The sequence below is a fragment of the Entelurus aequoreus genome, linkage group LG22, assembly GCF_033978785.1.
Source record: "Entelurus aequoreus isolate RoL-2023_Sb linkage group LG22, RoL_Eaeq_v1.1, whole genome shotgun sequence".
In the NCBI taxonomy this organism is placed as follows: Eukaryota; Metazoa; Chordata; class Actinopteri; order Syngnathiformes; family Syngnathidae; genus Entelurus; species Entelurus aequoreus.
This window is the reverse complement of record NC_084752.1, coordinates 13,552,273-13,564,335: the sequence shown is the minus strand read 5'-3', so window position 1 is coordinate 13,564,335 and position 12,063 is coordinate 13,552,273. Positions and strand designations below refer to the sequence as shown.

The window sequence follows — 12,063 nt, the reverse complement described above, 5'->3', positions numbered from 1 at the left end:
ATAGTCGCGATCAAAAGTTTACATACACTTGTAAAGAACATAATGTCATGGCTGTCTTGAGTTTCCAATCATTTCTTCAACTCTTATTTTTTTGTGATAGAGTGATTGGAGCACATACTTGTTGGTCACAAAAAAAACATTCATGAAGTTTGGTTCTTTTATGAATTTATTATGGGTCCAAATCTGCTGGGTCAAAAGTATACATACAGCAATGTTAATATTTGCTTACATGTCCCTTGGCAAGTTTCACTGCAATAAGGCACTTTTGGTAACCATCCACAAGCTTCTGGTTGAATTTTTGACCACTCCTCTTGACAATATTGGTGCATTTCAGCTAAATTTGTTGGTTTTCTGCAGGGACTTGTTTCTTCAGCATTGTCCACACTTTTAAGTCAGGACTTTAGGAATGTCATTCTAAAACCTTAATTATAGCCTGATTTAGCCATTCCTTTACCACATTTGGGGTCATTGTCCTGTTGGAACACCCAACTGCGCCCAAGACCCAACCTCCGGGCTGATGATTTTAGGTTGTCCTGAAGAATTTGGAGGTAATCCTCCTTTTTCATTGTCCCATTTACTCTTTGTAAAGCACCAGTTCCATTGGCAGCAAAACAGGCCCAGAGCATAATACTACCACCACAATGCTTGACAGTAGGTTTGGTGTTCCTGGGATTAAAGGCCTCACCTTTTCTCAGCTATTGTTTTGTTTCATCTGACATGTACATGGACAAAGATAAGACTTTCTGGAGGAAAGTTCTGTTGTCAGATGAAACACAATTTATTGCAGTGAAACTTGCCAAGGGACATGTAACCAAATATTAACATTGCTGTATGTATACTTTTGACCCAGCAGATTTGGTCACATTTTCAGTAGAACCATAATAAATTCATAAAATAACCAAACTTCATGAATGCTATTTGTGACAAACAAGTATGTGCTCCAATCACTCTATCACAAAAAAAAAAAGAGTTGTAGAAAGTATTGGAAACTCAAGACAGCCATGACATTATGTTCTTTACAAGTGTATGTCAACTTTTGATCGCGACTGTATATACAACATATAACAAATCCCAATTACAGTATTACAGTATATGTAAAAGTTGCAAACAAAGAAAGAAAAAAAAGGCCAGCATAAAATAAAGTCGACCAATCAACAGGTAGCAAGGCCAATGTTACTGTTATTATGTTGTGAAATAACAAGCTAATCTTAGTTTGACCTAATGCTACTCAAAACTGTTGGAATATTTAGTGTACTAAAAAATAGAGAAGTCAAAGACGAAGGGAATCATTAGTCAGTGTACCGTATTTTAAAAACTGAAGGTTCTGCAGCAAAAAAATCCTATTACCTAAACATGTTGCATTACAGGTCACATTCACTATTCCAACATTTACATCATTTTTATTTGCATACCTCGAGAGCAGTCGGGCCCCAGGAATCCGGGGAAACAATGACATATTCCTGAGAGACAATCTCCATTTCCATGACAGTTCTGGGGACACTCCATAATCGACTCTGATTTGGCAAAGAGGTGGTGCAAGGGTGCAAGTTAATTGGGCGGGCAGGAAATAGAACAGTATGTCATGAGAATAATAAAAAAACACAGTGAAAGACATGTCTGCTACAGTTGCTATAGTTACATGCAGTCAGTCCAATCAACACATTCTAAAATCCAATTATCCTGCTTCCTAGCTCTTGCTCACTCTCGACACTGCACACTATTTTTTTTTGTCCCTCTGGTGATGCCTGATATAAGCACAGAAGTGTTACAGGTAACGTGTGTGTATCATATTTAACTCCTAACAAATTCTGATGCATCTTGTTGTAGTTGTATGCATGTTCAAAATAAACATAAACCATTCTATTACCGTATTTTGCGATAGGGCGCACCAAACTATAAGGCGCACGCCCTATGGGAAGGTCTATTTCCAAAACATAGGCACACCGGATTAGAAGGTACAAAAAAGGGGTCACATTATGATTTTGTTCAACTTTTAAAACACTTTCTAGTGGTCTACATAACACGTAATGGTGGTTCTTTGACGAGGGTGGAGTCGGCTCTCTTGGTTGCTTTGTTGGGTCTGCTCCTGTCTCTGGCCATGCCCACCACCCCCCACCCCAGAGGAACACCTCAGAGGCCACCAGAGTGTATATGGGTGTTGAAATGATGTTTTTGTTTGGTTGCTTGTCCGTGCAGGGTGCAATCGTGTGTGCGCAATATACAAACCCCGTTTCCATATGAGTTGGGAAATTGTGTTAGATGTAAATATAAACGGAATACAATGATTTGCAAATCCTTTTCAACCCATATTCAATTGAATGCACTACAAAGACAAGATATTTGATGTTCGAACTCATAAACTTTATTTTTTTTTGCAAATAATAATTAACTTAGAATTTCATGGCTGCAACACGTGACAAAGTAGTTGGGAAAGGGCATGTTCACCACTGTGTTACATGGCCTTTCCTTTAACTACACTCAGTAAACGTTTGGGAACTAAGGAGACACATTTTTTAAGCTTCTCAGGTGGAATTCTTTCCCATTCTTGCTTGATGTACAGCTTAAGTTGTTCAATAGTCCGGGGGTCTCCTTTGTGGTATTTTAGGCTTCATAATGCACCACACATTTTCAATGGGAGACAGGTCTGGACTACAGGCAGGCCAGTCTAGTACCCGCACTCTTTTACTATGAAGCCACGTTGATGTAACACGTGGCTTGGCATTGTCTTGCTAAAATAAGCAGGGGTGTCCATGGTAACGTTGCTTGGATGGCAACATATGTGGCTCCAAAACCTGTATGTACCTTTCAGCATTAATGGCGCCTTCACAGATGTGTAAGTTACCCAAGTCTTGGGCACTATTACACCCCCATACCATCACAGATGCTGGCTTTTCAACTTTGCGCCTATAACAATCCGGATGGTTCTTTTCCTTTTTGGTCCGGAGGACACGACGTCCACAGTTTCCAAAAACAATTTGAAATGTGGACTCGTCAGACCACAGAACACTTTTCCACTTTGTATCAGTCCATCTTAGATGAGCTCAGGCCCAGCGAAGCCGACGGCGTTTCTGGGTGTTGTTGATAAACGGTTTTCGCCTTGCATAGGAGAGTTTTAACTTGCACTTACAGATGTAGCGACCAACTGTAGTTACTGACAGTGAGTTTCTGAAGTGTTCCTGAGCCCATGTGGTGATATCCTTTACACACTGATGTCGCTTGTTGATGCAGTACAGCCTGAGGGATCGAAGGTCACGGGCTTAGCTGCTTACGTGCAGTGATTTCTCCAGATTCTCTGAACCCTTTGATGATATTACGGACCGTAGATGGTGAAATCCCTAAATTCCTTGCAATAGCTGGTTGAGAAAGGTTTTTCTTAAACTGTTCAACAATTTGCTCACGCATTTGTTGACAAAGTGGTGACCCTCGCCCCATCCTTGTTTGTGAATGACTGAGCATTTCATGGAATCTACTTTTATACCCAATCATGGCACCCACTTGTTCCCAATTAGCCCGCACACCTGTGGGATGTTCCAAATAAGTGTTTGATGAGCATTCCTCGACTTTATCAGTATTTATTGCCACCTTTCCCAACTTCTTTGTCACATGTTGCTGGCATCAAATTCTAAAATAATGATTATTTGCAAAAAAATTTTTTTTTATCAATTTGAACATCAAATATGTTGTCTTTGTAGCATATTCAACTGAATATGGGGTGAAAATGATTTGCAAATCATTGTATTCCGTATATATTTAAATCTAACACAATTTCCCAACTCATATGGAAACGGGGTTTGTATAGTAATGGTTAATTATTTTTCGTTGTTTTACTTTTGTAGCGTTTACCTGTTTCTCACCTTTTTTGTAATGCTAGGTTCACACCAACGGCGCTTTGACGGCGCTTTAAAGCGGCATGCAAAGCGGCGTTAAAGCGTAACATAGCCTGATTAAAGCGTGAGGGTCCTAATGGATCGTGGGAAAGCTTGTAGTGAAGCGGGACATGCGGCAAGTTCGCCAACATTTTTTAAACGGTTTTAAAAAATTCTGCGCTCTGTCAAGAATGGAATAAAGCGCCGAGAGCGTATCAAAGCGTGACAAAGCCTGACAAAGCTCAGCAAAGCTTGACTCAAAGCGTAGGAAAGCTTAACAGATCTTGGTTCAAAGCGCAATAGGAGGTGACTGTGATATTGACTAGTGACATTGAAACTTTATGTAAAACCAACACAGGATTACAAATCCATTCTCTTTTGCATCATTGCCTTTTTTATACAATGATCATTGTTTCTGTACTTCTGCTGTTTGATGTTGCAGTTTGACATTACTGTCTATAATTTTTCTGTATGAAAATGTTAATAATAAAGAGAATATGTTACGTTTAAAAGAAATGCCTTTTATTATTGTCAACTAGCATGAGAAATGAAAGATATATATTTATTAAGATGACAAAGAAATAAAAGAAATGAAGATATAAAACATAATATAACGGGAAAAAAAAGAGAAATTGAAAAAATAAATGAATATAAAAAATAAAAGAAATGCCTTTTATTATTGTCAACTAGCATAAGAAATGAAAGAGAGATATTTATTAAGATGACAAAGAAATAAAAGAAATTAAGATATAAAACATAATATAACGGAAAAAAAAGAGAAATTGAAAAAATAAATGAATATAAAAAATAAAAGAAATGCCTTTTATTATTGTCAACTAGCATAAGAAATGAAAGATAGATATTTATTAAGATGACAAAGAAATAAAAGAAATGAAGATATAAAACATAATATAACGGAAAAAAAGAGAAATTAAAAAAAATAAATGAATATAAAAAATGTGTGGAAAACAGTATACTGAGTTTTTCCACAATTTTTTTACTTATTTGTTTATCATATTTCTCTTTTTTATTACATTATGTGTTTTATCCTGTATATAATAAAACGAAAAGAGAAATCAAATAAATAGATAAATCTAAAAAAATGTGGGGAAAACTAAGTATACTGAGTTTTTCACATTTTTTTTTACTTATTTGTTTACCATATTTCTCTTTTTTATTACATTATGTGTTTTATCCTGTATATAATAAAACAAAAAGAGAAATCAAATAAATAGATAAATCTAAAAAAATGTGGGGAAAACTTAGCATACTGAGTTTTTCACATTGTTTTCTTATTTTTGTTGTATCAATGCACAACAGAGCTTGATAATCGTGTCAGAGCCTGATTTAAAGCGTCAGGATCGCATCAAAGCGTAATAAAGTTCAATAAAGCGTAATGAAACGTATCAAAGCGTGATTTAAAGCGTATCAAAGCGGGATCAAAGCGGCATCAAATCGTGAGGAACGGTAACAAAGCGGCAACTAATTCGTATCAGAGCGTATCAGAGCATATCAAAGCATAACATTACTTCGGAGATCGGGATATTCGTGGAAAAATTGACAAAAATGACGGCGCTTTGCTCGCCGATTTAAAGCGCGGCAAGCGTCGTTGGTGTGAACCAGGCATAAGGGCCGCCGGACATTGGCAGACCCGTCAGCGATCCTGTTCTGTCTCCCTGTAATGTTTGTCTGATCTTGAATGGGATTGTGCTGAAAATCTTAATTTCCCCTCGGGGATTAATAAAGTATTTCTGATTCTGATTCTTTGGTAAAAATGTTGCAGAGAAGCAGCTTTCTGACCGTCTCTTCAGGATTCACCATTTTGCGGGCGGTTTTATCTACGTGGCTCCACCTGGACAGCGTCTTTTCCCCCTCATCTTTGTTGTACCGGTAGTTTTTAGCACTTCCATAGCGTGGCTACTGACAGATGTATAAGTTAGAAATATACGCTGCTTTATATTAGAAATGGCAACAGCGGAGGATGAATTAAACATTAAACCGGGAATAAGGGGATACAGTTGTTGTTTTAAGCAAAAGTCTGGATGTCACTAAAACAGTTAGCTCTATCCTTCGACTCCCGTCCTTACTCGCTACAGCACCATAATAATACTCGCATGTTGAAGCGCAGCACGTCTGACTATGGGAGCTGTAATGTGCCAACAATCCAAAAGTCGTACTAAAACATTTTGACAGATTTCTGAGGGCCATGTGTAATGTTTGATATTCTCAATGAAACATCATGGTTACGGGCTTGCTTGCTAACCTGTACTTTTAGAGTCTTTTTGAACTGTCTACATGCAGTCCACACTTATCTCTTATTTGTGACTGCCATCTACTGTTCATTACACAATGTACCAAATAAAAATGCTTCGGGGTCAGGAACATACTTGCCAACCTTGAGACCTCTGAATTTGGGAGATGGGGGTGGGGGTTTATTTATAGCTAGAATTCACTGAAATGAACACTGAAATTCAAGTATTTCTTTTATATATATACAGTATATATAAAAGAAATACTTGAATTTCAGTGAATTCTAGCTATAAATATACTCCCCCCCCCCCCCATCTCCCTAATTCGGAGGTCTCAAGGTTGGCAAGGGTATCCATAATACGCTGATAGGGAGAAGTTTTTATTTACACGATAAGTCGGAAGTCTCTTTATCTCCGTGGCAGAGGCTCCGCCGAACCCCTGAGGCCGACTCACCGGACCCAGGTTAAGAACCACTGGTATAAGCCAAAAGTCAAAAGAGGATACAAACTATTGTTGTGTGCTGGATTTTCCACAGCATGACAAAACACTGCGACAGGGATCATTAACTGGCAGACTGTGGTACGAGTCTAGACCCAGGCGCCATACCATTTGGACTTGGACTTACAGTCTATTAATTATTCAATGATTTGAAGTTTTGACGGAGTTAAAACATTCCAGACAATAAACATGGTGACTCTAAATGCAGAGACAGACGAAAGTGAAGCAAAGCAACCGACACGTAAGAATGAGTGATATCGACGGACAGAAGAAGGAAAGGAGTGAGACTTATGCAGAGGGAGGACAGAGACAAGAGATGGAAAAAAGAGCAGTGATACCATTGCCCTGTCTCGCCCTGACCACCTGCCACAATAGACAGAAAGCGACGAATCGGAGACAACAGAATAGTAAATAAACATGGCGCGCTGTAAGAAGAGGAACAGGGATAGTGAAAACAGTACTTTGAAGTCAGAATGCATAAACGTATTATTTCCCCTGGAAGGACAAAATCTAGTTTGTCTCATGTTCAGGGACGATGGCTAAAATAAAACATTATGACATGGTGTTTTGGAGCAAACATACGCACTAATGTCTGAATTGATGTCAGAAAAAAATAAGCTCTGTAATAACCTAATAAAAACACCTGCTGTACCCGGACTACGCACGAGGAAACGTTCTGTATCTGGACCAATTTGGAATTTAGTTAAAGACCCCCGCACATCTGGTTACAGCATATGATGCACTGGGTGTGCAGCCGGTAGTACACGCACATTCGTCATTTAAATAGGGCTTTCTGCACCACTTTTGTACTTATCAATTGTGTATGCAGTGTTAGTAAATAAAAAATAGGTCACATCTTAGTAGATCAGGCCCTAAGTGGCTTGTAATTTGTGAAGCGTATTTTTCCGACTATAAGGCGCACATAAAATCCTTTCGTTTTCTCAAAACTCGACAGTGCGGAATACTTTTGGTTGAGCTTACCGAACTTTAAGCTATTTTATTTGCTACACGGTGAAATGATAAACGCGACCAGTAGATGGCAGTCACACATAGGAGATATGTGTAGACAGCAATATGACTCAAGTAAACAACACCAACATTTTATATGTTCCATTGAAAATATAGAACATTACACACGGCGCTCAAAAATCTATCAACATGTTTTAGTACGACTTTGGTAAGCTATGAAGCCGCACCGCTTGATGGATTGTACTGTGCTTCAACATAGGAGTATTATTATGGTGTGTGTATAAGGTAAGACATTGTCTGACGTTTTGTTACGCAATAATATGCAAAAGCAACTTTTCTTACCTTCTGGTACCTGCTGATCTGTATTTGGGATCTGCATTAATCCTGAAAAATTGCGCGAGTCCGCCTTTGTAGTCCATAGTCGTTGTCAATAAGCTTCTTCTTTTTCTCTATCTTCTGGTTATGGGACATTCATTCTCCGCTGTTGCCATTTCTAATATAAAGTAGCGCAAAGTTCTTACTTATATCTGTCAGTAAACTCGCCATGAAAGCGCTAAAACATACCGGTGTAGTGAGTTTACATTATTCACCCAAGGAACTGTCGGACGGTTTTTCACGGGACACATTTCCGGTGGATGAGGAGATGCTGCTCTGTTATTGATTGAAGTAAAGTCTGAATGTCATTAAAACAGTTAGCTCCATCTTTTGACACTTCTTCCACGCTGTCGAAGGTGAGTCACGTAAATAAGACTGTCAGAAATCGGCTTGAAGATGATCTCTAAAACATAATCTATGCAACATTTTGACCAAAGAACCACCATTACATGTTATGTAGAGCACAAGGAAGTCTTTTCAATAAAAAAAAAAAAAAGAAAATAATATGACTCCTTTAATGCGCCTTATATATGAAAAAAGCTCGAAAATAGCCCATTCATCGGCAGAGCGCCTTATAATCCGGTGCGCCCTATGGTCTGGAAAATACGGTACAATGTGCTTGTTTTACGGGTTATAGCAGAATCTCAGCTAGAAAGCCTGCTAAAGTCTTTTCACATGGATTGAGCATTTTTTTTATTTAAACTCAATGCTTGTGGACTTTGCATGGGGTGGGGAAGACTAGGGATGTCCGATAATGGCTTTTTACCGATATCCGATATTGTCCAACTCTTTAATTACCGATACCATATCAACCGATACCGATATCAACCGATACCGATATATACAGTCGTGGAATTAACACATTATTATGCCTAATTTGGACAACCAGGTATGGTAAAGATAAGGTCCTTTTTTTCAAAAAATAATAAAATAAAATAAGATAAATAAATTAAAAACATTTTCTTGAATAAAAAAGAAAGTAAAACAATTTAAAAACAGTTACATAGAAACTATTAATGAATGAAAATTAGTAAAATTAACTGTTAAAGGTTAGTACTATTAGTGGACCAGCAGCATGCACAATCATGTGTGCTTACGGACTGTATCCCTTGCAGACTGTATTGTTATATATTGATATATAATGTAGGAACCAGAATATTAATAACAGAAAGAAACAACCCTTTTGTGAGAATGAGTGTGAATGGGGGAGGGAGGGTTTTTGGGTTGGTGCACTAATTGCAAGTGTATCTTGTGTTTTTTATGTTGATTTAATAAAAAATAAAAAAAATAAAAAAATAAAAACGATACCGATAATAAAAAAACGATACCGATAATTTCCGATGTTACATTTTAAAGCATTTATCGGACATCCCTAGTGAAGACTTTCTGAATGACAATCCAAATATGTGTAGATCAAAATGAAACGACCTATGACAAAGACTTACCAATGATGACAGTATTGAAAGACACTTGTTCCGTACTGCGCCCGTCGTTGTAAAAGGCCAGATGCCAAATGCCCATGTCCAGGTACCGAATGAAGCCAGCCTCGTGCACGTTCACTGAGCGCTTGTGTCGGACCATTCTTTCCGAGTCCAAACCACCAAGAAAGGGTACATGTGCCATGTTCACGTCACTTAGGGATCGTTTGGATAGAAGACGACTTCCATCCAGCAGCTCCACAAAGTCATACTGGAAGACAAGCATGCATTAGTTGCATTATTATTTTTCCACTGAAATTTGTTGATACCATATTTAACCTATGATAAGCCAGAGCCTTTTAAAGGCCTTTTTTTTTTTTTTACGTATAAAATGTGTTACAGTGTTGGATACTCGTGGTAAACTATGCAAAAGCGAAAAATCCCAAGGTTCATGCATTTTGGCATGCCCTTGCATGCAAGTCCGTAACTAGGATTTGAAAAATACCGAGGTCAAAAATTGGTTGTCTAAGAGAGGCTTTGAAAAGTTGAAATAATGGGTATTCCAGCACCATATAAATATAACACCTTTTTATTGAGGTAGAACAGGGGTGTCAAAGTCATTTTAGCTCAAGGGCCGCATGGAGGAAAATCTGCGCACACGCGGGCCGGACTATTAAAATCATGGCATTAAAACTAACAAATAAATACAACTTCAGATTGTTTTCTTTGTCTTACTTTGGCCAAAAGTAGAACAAAGACATTCTGAAAATATTACAATAAAATTATAGAAACAAATACAGACAGCGCTATTTTTTTTCACCATCAAAGTTCATGTTACAGCCATTTAACAAAAGGGTGTAAAATATTATAATGTAACTGGTATTACAATATTTCTTCAGGAATAGCCTTTTAGCTAAAAAAAAAAAAATGGTATGGAAACCCTGATATGACTTATTTGTTTTTATAATAGCAAAATAAATGTTAATGAGAAATATATGTCACTGTTTCAATGATTTAAAAAAATATACTGTACATTTGTGCCACATTTGTATTTGAAGTGTTTCAAATATGGCAATACTTTACCATGATAAATGTAACATATATGTAATATCAGACAATTTAGATGCTTTATTGTGTTTCAATCTGTCTCTATTACGCTACAGCAGGGGTGTCAAACTCATTTTAGCTCAGGGGCCGCGGGCCGGGACAATTAAAATCATGGCATTAAAACAAAAAAATAAAGACAAGTTCAGATTGTTTTCTTTGTCTTACTTTGGCCAAAAATAGAACAAATATATTCTGAAAAAATGACAATAAAAATATAGAAAAAAATACCGGCAGCGGTAGAATTTAGATCAGGGGTGTCCAAACTTTTTCCACAAAGGGCCACACACTGACGAGTCAAAGCATGCGGGGGCCGTTTTGATATTTTATTTTGTAAAAAAAAAGAAAAGAAAAAAAGAATCTAAAACAGACATACATTTACAGACAAAAAAATGTGTCTGCTTTGTATTGATATTAGTATTAAAATTAGCTACCATATTTGCTTATTATGCTTACATTTTTACTGTTGTTTTTTTGTCTGATTTTATTTTGACAACATGCCGTGGGCCAAAAAAACTTGTGATGCGGGCCGCAAATGGCCCCCGGGCCACACTTTGGACACCCCTGGTTTAGATCCATGAAGGAAAGAAGAAAGTGAATGAATGTTTATAACTGAATACATTTACATATGCATAAACATGCGTTCTCTTTTGTATTATTTTTTCAATGAATTAAGTTTATGACAACCTTTTTACCAAAACACAATATAGAATGTGAGATATAACAGGATAATGCATATATTTATCATTTGTTTTCAAAACGCTTACAAAAAAGTGGTACCCCAAAAATGTACTGTGGGACCCCATTTGTATGACTTGATGGGGTCCGAGCCCATTTTGAAAATTCCTAGCGCCAACACTGATGGAGTATTGGTGCGTGTAAAACAGCAGCAGGTGGCTGTGGCCTGCGGGCCGGTTCTAATACTAATCAAATATCAATACACAATTCATTCATTAATTTTCAATTTATGAATGTACAACTGTTTGTTTATTTTGTTGACCGAAGAATAATAAACTAAACTAGTAAACTAAACTAATTAATTCACGGGCCGGATCTGGCCAGCGGGCCTTGATTTTGACACTCGGGAGGTAGAACTATCACATGTTCTAGCAGTGTTTTTCAACCTTTTTTTGAGCCAAGGCACATTTTTTTATTGAAAAAATCCGGAGGCACACCACCAGCAGAAAACCTTAAAAAAATGTAACTCAGTAACCGATATCGACAATAAAAAGTTGTTCTCGCGATTGTTGGATATGAATTCAAACCATAACCAAGCATGCATCACTACAGCTCTTGTCTCAAAGTAGGTGTACTGTCACAACCTTTCACATCACGCCCTGACTTATTTTGAGCTTTTTGCTGTTTTCCTGTGTGTAGTGTTTTAGTTCTTGTCTTGCGCTCCTATTTTGGTGGCTTTTCCTGCTTTGTTGGTATTTTCCTGTAGCAGTTTTATGTCTTCTTTTGAACGCTATTCCCCGCACTCGCTTTGTTTTAGCACTCAAGACTATTTAAGTTGTGCGGACGCTATCCTTCTTTGTGGGGACATTGTTGATTGTCATGTCAAGTACGGATGTACTTTGTGG

At 37.6% G+C, this 12,063-nt stretch overlaps 1 protein-coding gene across 5 annotated transcripts in view; it reads right to left on the bottom strand.

Moving 5' to 3' along the window:
• tenm3 (teneurin transmembrane protein 3) overlaps positions 1–12,063 on the bottom strand; it is a 755,307-nt gene that overhangs the window by 213,041 nt on the left and 530,203 nt on the right. For all 5 annotated transcript variants that reach the window (XM_062033280.1, XM_062033281.1, XM_062033282.1 and 2 more), the window contains 2 exons: positions 9,404–9,647; positions 1,413–1,514 (listed from right to left, as the gene is read on the bottom strand). In XM_062033280.1, coding sequence (XP_061889264.1) covers positions 1,413–1,514; positions 9,404–9,647 — 346 coding nt within the window. The remainder of the gene's footprint in view (positions 1–1,412; positions 1,515–9,403; positions 9,648–12,063) is intronic.